The sequence below is a fragment of the Phalacrocorax carbo genome, chromosome 1 (assembly GCF_963921805.1).
Source record: "Phalacrocorax carbo chromosome 1, bPhaCar2.1, whole genome shotgun sequence".
Lineage (NCBI taxonomy): Eukaryota > Metazoa > Chordata > Aves > Suliformes > Phalacrocoracidae > Phalacrocorax > Phalacrocorax carbo.
In genome coordinates this window covers 1,750,452-1,768,190 of record NC_087513.1, presented here as the reverse complement: position 1 = coordinate 1,768,190, position 17,739 = coordinate 1,750,452, and the positions used below count along the sequence as shown (strand labels likewise).

The window sequence follows — 17,739 nt, the reverse complement described above, 5'->3', positions numbered from 1 at the left end:
ACATTTTCAATGCTTACTGTCATTAAAATTCTCATAATAGTTTGGGGACTAAGATAATTTATCATCAGATCCTCAGGACTCCCTTCTAGTTTCAGTGGTCTTAAGGTAAAGCTTTTGAACTTCTTATCCGTTAGAAACCTGACTTGTATCCAGATTTTGCTCTCGTCTCTCGCCTTTTACACTGGCTATATTTAACACAAAGTCAAATTAATATACTGAGATGATAAGGAGATAAAAGCAGCAAGGCCATAAGTCGCCTAGACTAGTAGGAGCAAGCTGAGAGTCTTGAAAGGGATTTTGTTGTAGTTTTGTTAAACATTTTAGCGCCTGTGATGTGTTACAGCCTGGGTTTGTAGCTCTCTAATCTTGACCCCGCATACACACGGTGTAGCTGCGTGCCCTGCTGTGGAAACAAGGCAGGCTGCTCGTACCAGTACGAACCGCTGGATTGCCACTGGAATCACGAGCATTGAAGTCTTTATCCGTTAACTGCTCGTTCTCTTTCTGCAAATCTGAATAATGAAAAGTGGGGTGAGAGAGAGTGTGGGCATAGAGGAGTTCGTCTGGACAGAGTAGACTAAAATAAGGTAAGGGATTTGTGGTCTTCCCCATAAATGCTGACTGCGTGTTTGGTGTCTCAAGTGCTTTCTGCACAGATCTACATCAGTAGCCGGTGAAAGAGGTGGATGGGAACCCTCGACATGAACATAGCTATCCTGGGAGATATGCGGGGGCTGCTGTGAACAGTCTGGTCACCTTAACTGCGGAAATCTTGCTCCAAATTCTTGATCCTCTTTTCCTGTGGCTTCCTGAAGCTGTACTCTTATCTTCTGAAGACCTGGAGCATTTCTCCTTCCTGGGAGCTCTTTGAGCTTGCTGGAGGATTTGGCACCAGGCCCTGCCTAGCTCTGAATGCAGGAGAAGGGGTTTGTTGCACCCTAGGCGCAACGGGGTTCCTTAAGTCTTGTGGGTCTCCAAACCGGTGACTTTTTTCGATCTGAGGCAGATGATTAATTGCTGGCATATTTGGAATGGGATTCATTTGGGATTTGGTTGTAAGACATTTGCCTTATGGAAAAAGTCTGTCTGAGCTGAGAAAATAGTTGGGTCAGAGCCTGCGTTCTTTACTCGGAGATACATCGCCCTCAGCCGTGGTGGAGCTTTCTTTGGGAACGTGGTCCAGAGGGACAGTCCTCCAAACGTGTCAAGTCCCTTCTGCTGCTCCGCTGTGCTTTTCTCTTGTGCTGTTAGAGCGTTCCCTGGTATGGCTTTTTGGGATGAAGAAAGTGTCCTGGTCTTCCTGGAGTCCTGGCTTGTGCAATACATGTTTCCTTTTTGAGGACCTGGAGGTGGAAAGAGCTCGTAGGGTATAAATGTTCTTGTTTTTGTAATTGCTCCGCGCACTTCTCCCACTAGTGCTGTCAATCGTTTTCTCAGTGGGATTTCAGGGTTTCAAATTCCTGGGCATCTCTACCTTTAGAGACAACTTGGCAGAGAAGGGAAAGGGTAGATGGTTCACCCCACTTGTGTTAGAGAGTGGGTGCTCACGTGGACTTCACTTCGTTCCCAGGAAAGAGGGCTTCCCCAGCTTCCTCAGTTCTGCTAATGCATTTCAAGAGATTTCCCTTGTGTTTATACAAGGGTTTTATTGCTGAAATTCACTTCGTGTTCAGTCTGTCCCCAAACTCGAGTATCGTGTTAATAAATGATGCGGTTGTTCCCAAATGCAGCATCTGCATCCCAACACATATCCCTTTTGTGAACCCAACTCACTTGCTGGGTTTTTGGTAGGCATTTTAGGTCCTTGCCACAACAGGGAGAGTAACCAAATATGGCACCACGTTGCTTACTAATATTTTTTTGGACTAGGGAACGCTAGGACTGAGTCTGAGTGCAGAAAGCTCTGCTTTAATTTATGGTCGGTATTAACTTGCGGAGCTGGAGAGCGTATAAGCTGCAGCTGCTCAGGAGCTCGCTCTGAAGATCAGACTGGGAGAGCTGTTTTTTATTAAGTGGTACTTGATTTAGTCCTAAGTAAAACCATTTGTATTTAACCCGATCTGCGAAGCTGCGTTAAGTGTTAACATACTTCAGTATTAAACGTTTCACTCTGGGGCATCATCGTACACGGCGGGTTTGTGTAAGAGCCCGTTTCAGACCTGGAATAGTTACGCATTAGATGAGTATGTATATTTTTCAAAGCAACTTAAATATAGGCACGACTGAGTTTAAAACTTACTGTTGTGGTACTGGGGGACGTGAAAAGATCTGGTGAGAAGTGTCCCATAACATCAGGTCTGAAGGAAGCTGCAATACTTCGGGGCTGAGCTACTGTAGGGATGTAGCTTTTCCCAGAGACACCCGTTGGCTTTTAGCAGAGGCATCACTTGCGCTTGGGGCAGTTAGGCATCGACCTGCCCTTTGTGAGCTGCTCTTGGGTGACTGCCAGGTGCAGCGAGCTACTTGCCATTTAACTGTAGGGCAGAGCAGCTTCTGCTGAACCAAGAAGACTCTTGAGCCAAAACAAACCACCATAAACTTTTCTCCCTCCCCATGAGAGTGAGGGGAAGAAGGTTATTGCGTCCAAACTCTTTTGGAGCTGGCACTGTGGGAAAACTCTGTCCAGTCGTGGAGTCATTGTACTTGGGGAACTGTAATAAATCCTGCTGGACCCCGCAGATGGGACTCAGATCTCCTGCGTACGAGTAGGCACGCAGACTGCCGGGATTGAATTGGCACTTCTGCGTACAGGAGCCTCTGCTCTTAAAGTAGTTTGTGACAAACCTTAAGCGGTTTCATGGATTGTAAAGTGAGATCAGGGGTAGATCTGAGCTGAGAATTACTTGTTCCTGGTGGTAGGTCCTAGGCCGTTACGTGCCTGGTGGGTCAGGAATATTTAAGTGAGCATGTACAGGTTGGGGGCTGCCCTACTGAAAGTGGCTCTGGGTGTGCCTGCTCAAGCAGGGGGTGGGACGGGATGATCTCCAGAGGTCCCTTCCAACCCCCACCAGTCTGGGATTCTCTGTATGTGTATGCCCAGGTATACAGCTGCCTGTTTGCTCAGTGCCACGAAGGTGCAAGGGGGTCGGTGTAATTGCTGCAAAGTGAAGAGCTTCCTGGGCAAATTTTGTGCCTTGAAAGCAGAAAACCTTTTCCATCAGAGTGAAAAACATTGGTTGTAAAAGGGAACCTGGCTTCAGTTCCTCTTAGCCTGAGTGCTTCTGCCAAGCTCGCTGCTGTGATGTTAAGGATCTTTTATCAGCTATTCTGTGCTGTTGCTCCCTTCTGTCAAATGGGGGCAGCCTCTGTGGTGCAGAGCTGAAGAGTCTGAAGTTCAGGTGGGAATAAACCTTTGATTTTTCTCCTGCTCTGTTTTTTTTTTTTTTTCTTTCCAATGCTTCCCTCATAATTCATATTAAGATTATTGATTAAAGGTAATTGCTGTAGGATATTATTCACAATTCATTAACCCTGATTTATAGCAGAATTCTTCAGCAAGCTTGGGTGCTGAAACATCACTGTTAATTGTCTTAACTGAGCCTTACTTGAAATGAAGATTTCTTGCCTTTCCGTTTGTATTCCCTTCTTCCCAAAGCACTGGTGCTTCGGTTCTTTCCTCTAAATGTTGAGAAATACAGTTGTGCTTTTCAAAGTGTAACAGTGGCTCACAATCTCACCCTTCTGCTAGCTCTCCGAAGACGCAGAGATTTTTTTGGTCTTGCAAGTCAAATTAACATGAGATTGCCGTAATTTGCATCGTAGCGGTGGGAGGCCGTCTGACAGCGCCGAAGGCAGCCAAGGAGAATTGAATTCATCAGCTCTCACATTTGTCAGAGCAGGGACTGGGGCGAGTTCTGCTCCTCTGCTCTGGGCAGGAGAGTAAACGTTTAATGTGAGTGGTTGGCAAGGGTGACTTTCTGCTCTGTGGCTCATCTCTTGAGTGCCGGAAAGGAGTGAGGTCCCTCCGAGTCCTGGCCTCACCGCCGAGCCTTGCCCCTGGGGTTCACATCTGCGTGCGGTGAGGCTTTGGAGCTGTTTGCTGTTTCTAGATTTTTAGCTCCCCTCCACAAACCAAATATGTTTCCAAATACATAAGTACTCAGTGTTTTCTTAAATCAGAGCTTACGCTGTGCAGAAGTAGGTGGAAAGCACTAAGCAGCTCTTAAGGGAAGAGAGGCATCTCAAAACTGTCGAATGCAGGGGGGAGATTCTTCAGCATGTAAAACTGGCTTTTACTAACGTCATTGTGGTGGTGTGGTCACTTAGATGTGTCAAGACACTTAAATTGCATGTTGTAGAATATTTTGAATATTTGGTTTTAAACTATTTGGTTTGACAGGCTTCTAGCAAGTTACCCGTATCTGAGTAAATGGGATTTGTTTCCTGGACTAAATGTTTTCCTTTACTTGCTGTATCAGTATTGAGAGCAAACACGAAGTCACAATCTTAGGAGGACTCAATGAATTTGTTGTGAAGTTTTATGGACCACAAGGAAGTAAGTATATGACCCAGCCCTTCTCTAAAACCAAACTAATGGCTCATGGTGGGGAGCAGTGAAATGACACGTTCTTCTGGAGTGGAAGAAGAGATGAGCAAATCTAAGTGGGGGTGAGAAATCAAAGGGTGTTTGAAGGCCACTCTCTCAAGGGCAGGGAGAAATACAACTGTGAGCATTAACACAGATGAACCCACCTCCCTTGGAACTGAGCAGAGCTGGATACTGCCTTTGGACAACTAAGCCCTCTGCTATGGTCTTCAGCACCACTCTTGTTGAGCCTTAGCTTTTCTAGGCCTGGCTCATAAGTTTTGCATCAGTCATCTGAATTTTTGCGGAGTTTGGAATTAAGGTGGCTTTTCTAGTGACTAGATCACAAGTCAGGTCTCCAGCGTGCCTTAATTTAGTAACACGGCTAAAGGTAAGTAGATTATTCCAAAGTGTCTGTTTTTAATAAGGCTCTTGTGTCTTTGTGCCAAGATCTGCAGTAGCAGGTAAAATCATGTATTTCTTGTCAGGCAGCACAGGAAAAAGGCTTTTACCGTAGGAGGTTTGATATGAAATCTTACCCCCTGATGGAGTTAAGTATTCTTCCAAAGACATGTTTTGCTTAATGCTGTAGTTCTATTTATTCTCTCCTGAGTTACGAAGTGTCTAATACCTGCGTTTCTTTCATTGCAGCACCATATGAAGGTGGAGTATGGAAAGTTAGAGTCGACCTTCCTGATAAATACCCTTTCAAATCCCCGTCTATAGGTAACCAATAATCACTTTCAGTCAAAATCGTTTTACTGTTTATGCAGGAGAGATGTTACTGCTTGCAGCGTTGTTTTAGGTGAAGTTGCGCTAAGCCTCAGCACAATCATAAGATCTTTACTTCAAGTCTGCAGAATGCTTTTACCGTAGACTTCCAGATATCATGTGCCAAGCAGAGAGGAAGTTTGGTCTTTTGGCTGAAGGGCTAGGAGCTGGAAATGTGATTCGGTCACATGTTCGTGTGTTGATGAGTTGAGTTTCTCTACCATGTGTTTTTTTAATAATATATCCATTTGTGGGTAAGGTGCAGGATACCACAGTGAGTGCTGGAGCCTGTTTATATAAAATGACTCATTTAGTATGGAGAGCAGAGACCGCAGTGCTTGTTCATGGTCTTGGAGTGAGCCTAGCTTTTGGGCCCTCTTGTCCAAAAGTGGATGGAAGTGAAGGGCCGAGTTGAAGCGTCTGTCCTCATGGACTAGGTGACGCATATGCGGAAGAACGCAGAAGGAGGGACCTATCACCAGAAGAATTGCAGCTGGCTAGACTGGTCGGGCTTGTTTAACCTTCTAGAGGAAATAGGAATCTTGATAAGGAAATGTTCTTTAGACTGTATCCATTCTATCTTTGTCCTTGGGTAACGGTGAGCTATCTCAGATGTCTTCTGGTACCTCACTTTATTCCAGTCACTTAAGATATAAATAAAATAGCCAATGTTGCTTGAAAAACTGGAGCAGATGCATGAAGTTCCAACATATCCATTCTGGCTTACGAAATAAATGCTGGTAGCTCAGTGACATGGCGCTTCTCCATCAGAAGGGCGGTGTGCTTGTGGCTCAAGCCACCAGAGGACTCTAAAGAATGGAGAAAACTGCCTAAGGAGAACTGATGTGGAAACTTGACTATATGGGTTGGACGAGATGGGTCCCTTCCAATATCAACATCCTGATTTGGAGTTGATAAGTATTGGCTGCTTTCTTAAAATAGACTCTTACGCTAAGAGTGCCTTCTATTTAAGATCACTCTCTCTCTCTCTCTCTCTGGTGTGAGAAATAATCTGTCTAGTTCCAAATATGAACCGTGCCTTTTGGGAAAGAGTGATGCTGGTTTTATGCTGTCCTTTACCTTTTTTCTTTTCCTGTTGAAACCTTAACCACAGAAATGTGCACGCAGCTGAGTAACAGCGCAGTATTGCTGCAGCTATGCAAACCCTTTTCTCCTTCCTCTTGAATCAGCTCTGAAACTTGCTATAAACCTCTGTTTACAAGATCCTCAATATGTTATTTGGTGCCAGTCATTTTTCCCTCTCCGCTTCTCAAGTGCCACAAACCAACAGATCAGAATACTGTCATGTTGGCAATCTTAAATGTGGCCTGGCTACAGATGACTCTCAGAAAGCACGTAAAACCCCATTTCCTTGTTGTTAATTGCTTTGGAGCTAGTCTACTCAAGATTTTTTTTCTCTCTCTCCTGATGCTCATCCTGTGTGTATCAGAAATCAAGGTTGCTGGCTTAAAGCAAACCCAGACTTTCTTTCCAGTAGCCTAGGAAGGCAATGCAGCTAAACGTTGGCCAGGCTCTTGTATATTAATAGTGCTGATGATTTAGCTCCCGTTGGTTGCATGGAGGGCGGTAGGTTTGACCTTTTGGTGGTTTGGCTTGGGGGCTGTTTAGTGCTGGTTGGGATAGGTGAGAGTAAAAGGCAGCCCAGCTGTATCTTCAGAACTGACACCACAAGGGTGGCCTCTCTCGTTGTGAACCTGGGGAGGGGTGGTGGGTGGGTAGGTGTGGAGGGGGTTATTTTGTGCTCAGATTGCTTTCTCCCTTCTAATGTTGCTTTTGCTGCCTTCCTCTTACTACAGCAGCTTTCCATCCATCAGTTTGCTTATACCCGCTGTGTTGCGCCCGCCTTATTCCAGATTTGTTACACCTTCTAGCATGCTTCCCTGCTCTGCGAGTGTCTGTTTGAGAGGCTGAAAGACCATCTCTTCTCTCGCTGAGCTCCCCAAAAGGCTGGCTCTTGCTCTAGGGTCTGCCTTACTGTCTGGTGGGTGAGGGCTGCTAGAAGTGCAGGTTCCCTCCTGGGCGAAGCAGTGTGCAGCTGAGGTTTCAGTTTGAATAAAGAGCTGATGCTAGATGAGAGCTGGCTTAGCAAAGCAGGGCTCAGCTCTGCTGCAGGGAGGAAAGAGCTGGGGAGTGGAAGTGCCAAGAGGAGCGCTAGGACCTGGGGAAGCTCCCAACCAGCTGCAGGAAGAGGTTTGTTTTTCTTTGTCTGGTTCCCATTTCTGCTGCCCCAGCCCAGCTTATCTGGACAGCAAGGACTGAGTGACATCTCAGCCCCTTCCTCTGGGCCAGCCCGATCTCTGCACTGCTCCTCTCAGAGACAGACGGTGTGCGGTGCCTGATACCGGTGGTTTTGTTTGGCGTTACAGATAGCTCCAGAGCAAGCCTTCATCCCAGCTGAACTGGGAGCATTCTGAGGTGTGAAACAAGCTTGTGAATGAGACGGGAGCCTGTTCTCTCCCTAGTCTGCCTGCTCCAGTGAGCACGGGTGTGCTAACCCAGCAGCCCTCAGCCAGCTGGAGCTCTGGATAACACAGGGATAGGAATTAGTAGGGAAGAAACTTCCCGTGGCAACCTCTGACCTGCAAAGAGGTGGAAGTGGAGGATTTCAGAGATGGTGGAGCCCATACCTGGACAGAAGATCATCTAGAGCACACATGTAGCTTGTTTGCAGCCCTTCTGTTCTCAGCACTGCATAGCTCCCACTGCAGTGGTAACATGCAGAGTGCAAATTGTCTGCGTAAGTCCCTGGCTTGTATAAAGTATAGAATCCAGCAGTTTCTTTTCCTTTAATAAATTACACTTTTATGCTGAAGCTTAAAGGCAAAATGCTGTTCTTGCAGCTTTCCTTGTTCCTCTAGTACTGTAGGCTAAAATTTTCTTTCCATCTTAGAAAAATCTTAATGTGGTCTTGAACATGACATGGGCTTTTTGCAGCAAATAACATGATGGCTTGAAGCATATCCATGCGTTCTAGAAAGCCGCTTCTGAAAAATGACTGTTAATAGTTGCTTTCTAATCTGTTCAAATTGCTTTTATCCCAGCATGGCTCTGAGTATAAGGTACATGAAAACTTGGTGCTCTCTTCAAAGTGCAACTGACAAACCTGAATAGAAAAGGTTTTTAAAGTGAGTTCCAGATTTATCATCTGGAAAGGTGCGGATCTTTTCTTAAACCCTAAAAGAGTGGTGGTCCTTTTCGCCGGTGGGGGTCTCTAGCAGGAGCCTTCGTTCGGTGTGGTGGCTCTTCTCCTGCCGAATCTTTGCTCCTTTGCCCTATCCACGGCTCCCTTATCAAATATGCATGGCATTTATTTCCTGCCCTTCTCAGGTTGGTAATTATTGCTGTAGTCTATTAAATGATGCCGCCCCAGGGACAGTGCTCTCCTGGTAATGCAGGTAATGTCTCTGCTTAAAGACCTAAACCGTCCTGGGATCTATGTGAAAAGAGCAGTTCCTGGGAGAGCTTCCAGTGTTTCACCATGTCCTGCAGTACCTTCCTGGGATTTCTGGCACCGCCTGTTCCTTGCTCGGTCTTTGCTGTGCGTTCGGACAGATGCCATATTGGTGCAGGATGATTTTTCCTAACAAAAGCTATACAAAATACAGTAAAAAGGGAAATGTGCATCCTAGAAGAACACGAATCTAAACAGAGCCAGATGTAGGGCTGTCGTGTTGGCTCTGGGCTTAAGCGCTCCCATTGAGCTGAACTAATTCTGCTTGTGATCCCTAAATATCCAAATCTAACTTGAGCAGTTTGCTAGAACAAAACCAACTCCTGAAAAATACCCCGTTGCGTTCTGAAGCTAGTGAATGCTGCTGCTCTTAATGCTTTTGTCAATTAATGTAAATATCCCTGCGTGCTTATGGGGACCCAAAGCACTCCCCTGCTAGATGTTTGTTTCCATTTTTGCGCTCTCCTAGACAATATGTTTTGAGCTGTTTATGATTTCAGTAACCCTGCTGGCACTGCTTTGCTGCTTTTTCCTTCCCTCTGGGATTTAATATCTTCAGGGGAACTTTCTGCCTAGTCTGTTCCTGCTTTTTCAAAGGGGAGCTGTGAAGTACTTGAAGTACTGTGTTGAGCTCCCAAGTCACGAGAACACTTTGTATAAATTTTGTATGTTTTTAATCAGTCCGTATGCCTGCCAAGAGCTGGAGATTAATGCTCTTTGATGCCATAAACACAGGAGGAAGTGCAGAGTGTGAACGTCCTGCCCCGCGTAGATGATAGGAGCAGTAGAAACATGTGAACCGGGGAGCCCGAGCTCTTACCTGGAAGACCCGTGGCATTTATTTTATTGCTAAAATCTGCAGAAATATTAGGCCAGCACTAAGTCACTCTGGTTTCTTTATAATCAAATGTCAAAGCTGCAAAGTTTGAGTACAATATGCTCAGAGCCCCAATTTCTCTAATAACTTCTGTGTATATATATATATACACAATTCTCATTTTCCTTCCATCTCTGGCCGAGTTCTCTGCAGATATCTTGCATTTATATGTCACCTTTCTCCTAAGTGTTTTGCAAAACAAAATGCCTAGTATGTACACAAAACATATGGAAGTGTGTCTGTATGTAAGTAGATAAGGAGACATTGTGGCAGCCAGTACAAGAATGCTCCAGCCAGGATTTAACAGATCTCTCCTGGCCTGTACTTAATTTTTCTTTTTAACTGCAGCTGCTATTTTTACTTTCAGCTCCGCTCTGGATGGCGTTATATTTTGCTGCTTAGAATTTCGTGAGTCACTTACCGCCTGTGACCATTCTGAGCTGGCTCTTCCCTGTGCGTGTTGATCCTTATTCTGACCTACAAGCGATGTGAAAATGCTTGTTCTTTCAAATACGCTTAGCTTTGTCTAAGGGGAAAGACGAGACACCTAAAGGTAATCCGTATCCCTGTCTCATCTCTGGTCTGACGCACAACTGGGCACCCTCTGCAGATTCACGGCTACAGTCAGAGAATAGGAACAGACTGACAAAATGGGGTAGGTGTTTTCAGCCTGACTTGGCGCTGATTCACTGCCTTCCGTGCCAGTCTCTGAAGCCTGGGCATCAGGTGATGGTGCACCTAAGCAAAGAGATGAGCTGATATTGGGCAATTGCTTTGTGCTAGTTCTGCATGTTTTTCCAGAGATTGCTGCTCTTAGCGCCGGTCTGTAAGCTTGTGGATACTGCTTTTCCGCTTCCAAGAAGGGCCGCTCGGCGATTTGCTCTGAGCACGAGGTCCAGGGTTTATAGCTCTGCCACTATCTTCCATCAGCTACAGACATATTTTTCTGTCCTGATCTTTCCCTCGTGAAGCTGCTGCGGAATTATTTATGGTATTGTTTTGAAAAGCTACTAGAATTTTAGTATGGTAATATAAACTGTTCTCCTTCTGCTGTTAGCAAGCTGACGTTACACAGCACCTCACGCCACTACCGTGCAGTGGATGCCTCTGCGGCGAGTGCACAGTGTTGTATTTGACTCTGTAGTTAATGTTCTGAATGGGCTCCTAACTTCCAAATGTCATAAAAAACAAACCCTTGACTTTGCCAGTGAGAGCTTATTGACCTGAGAGTGCTGGACAAGGTACGTACCTCCGAGGTGGGCTGATCCTGTGCCCTTCAAACAGCCAACATCCACGCACTAAACCAGTTGTCCCAGTCTGCAGAGGGGAATGGGTACTAAGCTGAGGACTGAGGCAGAGGTCTTGCTCTCGTGACCTCTCTCCCACCTCCTACCATGGTTTCCCAACCTGTGGTGCATGGCGGGCTCGTGACCAGTTGCACAAGAAGGTAGTCCTTGAAATAAGTGCAATGCGTGTGGGTTTTTTTTTTTTAATAAAAAAATAAATGCATGTTCCCTTGCAGGCTTTTTTGAGTGTTTGGGGAGGGGGAGGTAATAAACATTAAGTTTAGACTAATTTTATCTGGCTGTTTGGCAACACTGCACGAGCACTTGGGAGATCTTTTTCCGTTAGATAGGTTGTTCAGTGGTTAAAAAAAGCAGAGGTAAAACACTGCTCTTGACCTCTCTGTACTGTACATAAGCTCTTTTGTGTGCCAATATCTGTGCATGTAGTACTGCCCTGAGCCTTGGGTGGTCACCCAAGCCACGTTGATTTGGTGTGGTATTTAAAACTCACTGCATCCTGCTTCAGAGGGACTGTAACCACCTTCCCACCTCACCAGCCAAGCAGTCCGAACCGTCTCCTGCCTTGCCTTAATCTTTCCTTAAAAATAAAACTTGGAGGCTTGTCAGTGAAAAGTCAGGAGCGGTGACATACACTTGTCCTGTCGGCTGTTTGTTTGGCACCACGGCGGTACACAGATACGCATCTGCTGTCACAGTTGTTCAGGTGGAGAAGTGTCCGGCTGGCCTTAATTTATGAGCAAAGAGAGCCGACGCGTGGGCAAGCGGTGGCAAGTTTGGGATGGGTAAGTGGGTATAAACTAGCTTCGCTCTGGCACGTTCCCCAGAGCCAGTGGGAAGCCCTCGTACAGTTATCGCCGGTGTGGTCGGGCTGTGCGGCTGACTCCCCGCCGAGCAAGAAAACACGCGGCTGGGATGTGGTGTGTTTGCTGGTACGCTGCTTTTCCTCCTTCCCGTGTGCTTCAGCAGGGCTAGCGGCACTAGCATTGCTTTGAAAAGCTGTGCTGCAGGAAAGAAGTCTCTTTTGGGGACCTCTCAACTAACCTACCGGCTAAGCTGGCTGTACTTTGAGCTCAGATAAGCAACAGGCCACCTTTTGAAGCACCGCGTTTTGGACTGTGGCCGGTTCCTGACTTGGAGGAGAAGCACCAAGAGGTGCAGACAGCTTTCTGCTGCTGCGGGCCAGCATTGTGCAGCTGGAGCTGCGTAAGAGTGAGGAGGCAGTCTCCAGCCCAGGTTTTGGATCCCTCTTATCTCCAAGTTTTGCATCTGTCCTGCCTGAGTAGTAGATGAGGCTGCACTGAGGTAGAGCCCCTTTCTAAATCTCAGTCCAGCCCTATAGGTGTAGTGATAGGGGAACAATGGATGTGGAACAACCTCTTGCAGGAGCTTTCTGCCTAATGGCTCTGCAGGACAACAAGAGGTGCCTTGGGGAGCCCTCAGCGTTCCCCAAGTTATCCAGGTATTTGGGCTCTGCCTCTTGGAGGAGAACTTGCTGGCAGAGCAGCTCACGAGAGCACGCTGGTTCTGGCACTGCCTTCTAGGCATTTCCTGGGAGCTGTAGTCTGCAGTTGTTTGAGAGAGATGTTGACATCAACCTAAGTCTGAAATTCCGATCCTCGGAGTGACCGCTTTGACCCAACTGTGAGTCGCTGCCCTTGGATGTTCATCCATGGTTGGTGCGTGAGCACCGTGAGAGAACTTGGTTTCATACTGGAATATGTCCAGCTGCTGGAGCTTTGTGAATGTTCCCGTGTTTGCAGCATCAAGGAAGATTGACAGCCTTTCAGTTAGCTGATTTTTAATTTAAAAAGGCGCTTCTCTTCAAAGATTTTGTCGACCCAAGGAGTGATTACTCCAGGGCTATTGCTGAAATACCAGCATTTTTGAAGGTCAGCATCTGCATATTGGTCTCAGCATCTTCCAGTATCAGAACAGATGTGTCCCTTTCTGTTGTGTAACTCCTTTGTGGATGTACAGGTTGTTTTTTTTTCCTGTTATCACCCAAAGGCTTTTTGTCCATACAGATTTTATGCAGTCCTGCTTTACCTTCAAAGGCAATCCTGGATCTTGGATGTATGGGAAGGGTGAACTGCAGTCATTCTGCTGCTCAAATTCCTCCTGAGCGTTGGCTTTTCCAGGGCTCAGTATGAATATTGTTTTAAAAATGTTAAATTAAGTGTTTACAGCCAGTCCAACACACAGAATCACGACTGCTCGGGCTGTGACCTCAGCTTCATGCTCCAGGCCATGGTGAGAACCCAAAATCAAGAGCCTCTCCCTTGGCACTCCCCAGGGAGTGCTCACCTGGAGTTCTGCACAGTATAGCAATTGGGCTGTGCTGTGTTCAAGACTGTGGCACTAAACCTGCCCTGGTGTTTATGCTGGCTTGGGAGTGGTTTTTTTTTTCACTCCTGGCTTCCTCTTCAAATAGGAATTTCACTTCTACGTGGATGTTTATGCTTACTTTGTCTTTTGTATTTGTAAAAACAAATAAAGGGCAAGTCAGTATTATTGGAGCAATGTTAGTGCTTTATCACTGCAGGCAACTTTACATTTCAAATAAGCTCAAACTATCATCTCCTCCTTTATTTCTGGCTCAGGAGAAGGAATGATATGAACAGAGCTGCTCTTGGCCTGGACAGTTTGTGTCTGTAGGAGAACGAGACCGGGGGGACCTTGAATTGTTGCAAGAAGATGTGGCAACAACCTTGGAAATGAGGAGTGCGGGGAGAGGGTGTTTGTGTTCTTTCTTGAACAACTGTTTCATTTGCAAAGCTTGGGACCAAGGTTCCTGTGAAAGAAGGGATTGTTCCTTGCCTGGGTGAATGCAGAAATGACAGAGAAGAATTACAAATCTCTAGCACAGGAGCTGCTTGAGGAGAGAACCTAATCTCATCTCCCTAGATATCGAGTGCAGCGTAAATGTGTGAATGAAGGGTTGACCAAAACCTTACAGGTGGGTTTCCAGCACAGCCTTGTCCAAACAGCTGCAGGTGGCTGTGGTAGAAGGTACTAGGAAATAGAGGAGATGATCAGAAAACCAAAATGAGAGAAGGCAGAGGGGTGACTGTGTCTAGCTGGGTTAAACAGAGCCAGTCTCTGTCCCAGATACCAGAACAAAAAGCGTGTGATTCAGCAGGTCTACACATGACTGTCCTATTCTTGTTACCTGGTGTCTTCCCCCATCCTCTCTTCTATTCTGCTTTATCAGAAACTTAACTTTGCCTCAGCCTGACAGAGACAGGACTCAGAATCAGGATCGGTGCTTACTGTAGCTCTCCAGTGCTGGCATAATGGGTCTGTGACCTGATTTAAACCTGTGTGAGCTGCCATAATGTAAATATTTGATGGAATGTCGGCTTCCCTTTTAAAGTCTGCTTCAGTTTTTCAAGCTAAATCATGGCGAGGTATTCCTGAAAGACACTTGTTAGTGTGGAGTTGTTTATGCAGCTCTCGGTTCTCCTTTCGGAGATTGTTCTGGCTTCAGGCATCTTTTCAGCCTTGCGTTGTATTTATGCAAAATCCGAGCAGTGCAAGTAAACACGAAATTTTATTTGTGTCATAATGCACGGAGAGAAAGGGAGCAAAATCCATACCCTGGATTGGAACCATGCTGTCACTCAGACCGCGACCACTCCTCGTCTGAGCAGAGGTGGTACGTCGGCGCTACCGCGGCGCCTCGCCTGGAGTGGCGGGGTGAAGGTAGGGAGTTTGCTGAGCGGTAAACAGTGACTGCTCTGAAGAGAAAGCTTCTGTGCAATTTATTTTTTGTGCTCGAAGGAGCTTTTTAAATGCATTGAGTCAATACCCCGGACCTAAATTTCTTACCCATTTTTATAAACACGGACCTTTGTCAGAAGGAGTGGTTGCTATTAGCTGAAGGAGATCTCTGCTCACTGCAGACAGGTGCGATTCCCGCATGGGCGGTGTTTGCAGGGCTTCCCAGGCTGCAGGATGGCGGTGCAACAGAGAGGAGGTTTTATTTTAAGTTCTGAACAAAAGCAAATGCTAAGATCTGGAAACAGCTTAACCTGGTACTGATCAAGGGTTGCAGCAGCCCTTCTGGGTAGAGCCCAAGTACAGGAACACTCGATCCGTTTGGCAGCGAAATAACTGGAGAACCCAGTTTTTTAGCCCCGCTCCATCTCCGGTTTGCTCTGGGGACGTGTCCCGCACACAGGTATTTGAGTTCCTCATACTGAAGGAAAGGGAAGAGTTTGGAAGCTGGATTCTGCATCCACTCCCAGCCATCGTCTGAAACGCTTAATTTTGCTTTTGGGGTGGATGTGCTTTACTTCTACACAGGCTATGGTGCCAAGTACGGTGTGTTTTAATTCCTTTAATGTCTTTGTTTTATAAACTCTGTTTGTGGGAGAAGAGGGGAGTGTGTTTGAGGTGCCATCTGTCTTGACCTTGAAGCTAAAGTAGGCAGCTGGAAAACACGGCTTACCTCTGATCAGATGCAGTTTTTAAAGTGTGAGGCATCTTCTGCCGTGATGTCATAAGTCTTGAAAACACAGGATTATTTTTAAAAACAACTTGCAAGTTGGAACAAAGAGAAAGCACTATCAAATCCAGAAGTCTGAAATGTGGACAAAGCCAAGATGAGCTTTGTCTTTCTAGAGCTTGCATCTGAGCTGTTTCTTTTCTAGGAGACCAGAGGTACCAACTGATGAGTTAACTGCTGCTTTGATGCAAAACTGGAAGTATTAGCGCTCTCAGCTCATACAGATCCGGATTAGATCACCAGCCTCTGCCCCTGAATGGCTTACAAATATACACTAATTCTGTGACTTCAGGTTCATAGAAAATCTTTGTTGGGAGACATTAAAGAAAAAAAAATCAATCTTAAAGCAAATGTTGGGCTTCAGTTTTGTGTTTAGCCTATGTTTGAAAGGTCCTTGCGGCTTTTAAAAACACGTCATCAGATGTGGGTGCTCGATTGTGCTGATGGGCAGTTCTTTTGAAGATAACACTGAACCACAAAACCTTTGCAGTGGGGTTGCACTGTAAGCAGAGGGTTTTGCTGAATTTCGAGGAAATGGACAAGGGCCCAAGGGTCAGAATGTTGCCTGCGTATTTTAAAGGTTACATAGCTATATATAGCTAAGGCTGGGTTTTCTTTGAAACTAGTCAGATGAATCCTTGTTCAGTAAATTCCAGACTTCTCTTGTAAAAAAGAAAAGAAAAGAAAAAAAACCACCAACTTTGTCTGTTTTCTGCTATTTACCAGTGTGTCTCTTTGCAGGATTCATGAATAAAATTTTCCATCCCAACATTGACGAAGCGTAAGTAAATCCCTAGTGGTTTTTCGAAGGAGTTTGTCTAATTGTAACTGTATTTTGGCTTCACAGTAATACACTGATGAGTTGAAGAATGCTTTCATCAATCTAAAAGTCCAGAGTATGGGGGAGCTGATAGAAGCAAATGTTTTTGCAAGTTAACTTTCAGGAATGGGTCATGGTGTGGGCAAGACTAGAGAGCTGCATGCTGCAGACTGTCTTGCAGATGCAGTCTTTGCCCTGCAGCACGCTGCATTTACAGAAAATTCAAGGTTGCTGGTCCCCCTCCTCATTGGCATCATGCCGGCCTTCGAGAAACAAGGAACAGTGTCGGCTAAGACATAGCTCCCTCTTTAGCTGAAGTTCACATCTATACTAAAATTCTTCAAAACATAAGATGTTTTGCAGCATTTTTTTTCCAGTTAAGGTTTGTTAAGGGGAGCCACCTTTGCTTCAGTCTCTCCAGCAGAGCCTCACACGGTCCAACTAACTCAGTAATGGCTCCAATTTACTTTCTTTTGTGTAGAGTCTGAAGATTCGTGTAGCTAAAGGCTGCCCCTCTATTAACCACAAGACAGGAGTAAATCAGAGCTTATCTGAAACAGTGGGGCAGAGGCAGAGCAGGGGAAGGGAAGGGGTAGATTATATGAAATCCCCAGAGTATTTTAGAGTGTGACTGTGTTTAATTCCATCCTTTCCATATGTTTCAGGTCAGGAACTGTATGTCTAGATGTAATCAATCAAACTTGGACAGCTCTCTACGGTGAGTTTGGCATTTCTCTGAAAGCTGATCACATGAACATCCGTATTTGGTGTGTTATCACAACACAGCTTGCTGGAGACAGATGATCTTAGGCCAACTTTTGGTTTGTTGTCTTGGGGTTTTTTTTTTTTTAATTTACTGAAGTTTTAGACTCCTCACTGGGCCAAGATCACGTGAAAAATAAAATTTTCATGTGAAAATATTTTCGTAACCTCTTCTTATACCAGAGAGATGAAAATAATTCCATAAACCTCACAAAGAATCACTCCATCCATTGCTTGGCATTGTCTGGCAACTGCACACCACCACTCTGCCATGATTCAGCACAGAAAGAGAGGAGTGACTGTGTCTGAAGTCAGTTCCAGCTACCCCATCCACGTTTTGTACGTACATTCGAGCTGGTATTCTTTGTGCACAAGGCCATGATGCCAATTCTATGGAAGATGACACCAGAAACTGTTCCTGTTGGCCACGGCCGCATTGTTTCGTTGCAGGCTAGGAGGTGGCGTTGCCCTGCTTGCTGGGGAATGTTTTGGGTTTCCCATTAGGTAATTTCTGGTTATGACTCTCCTTTTTAGAGATAGAAAAAGATCCGCTGGTAGCTGAAGACCCGTTAAAATAGCATTTAGGGACAGCTGATATTGTTGAAAGGAATATAGCTGAGTATCTAGTCTAGACTGCCTACATTTTAAAAATGTGAACTTCTTCAGATGTTCCAATTATGCCTCGTGGGAGAGTATTC

General features: G+C 45.6%; 1 protein-coding gene across 3 annotated transcripts in view; it reads left to right on the top strand.

Annotated features, from left to right (window-relative positions):
• Positions 1 to 17,739, top strand: part of UBE2H (ubiquitin conjugating enzyme E2 H) — a 54,590-nt gene that overhangs the window by 23,967 nt on the left and 12,884 nt on the right. The window contains exons 2-5 of one of the 3 annotated variants that reach the window (XM_064441741.1): positions 4,419 to 4,495; positions 5,177 to 5,251; positions 16,201 to 16,240; positions 16,945 to 16,997. In XM_064441741.1, coding sequence (XP_064297811.1) covers positions 4,419 to 4,495; positions 5,177 to 5,251; positions 16,201 to 16,240; positions 16,945 to 16,997 — 245 coding nt within the window. Of the gene's footprint in view, positions 1 to 4,418; positions 4,496 to 5,176; positions 5,252 to 11,528; positions 11,735 to 16,200; positions 16,241 to 16,944; positions 16,998 to 17,739 lie in introns of those variants that run through there. The other 2 variants (XM_064441748.1, XM_064441744.1) reach the window with 2 other exon arrangements.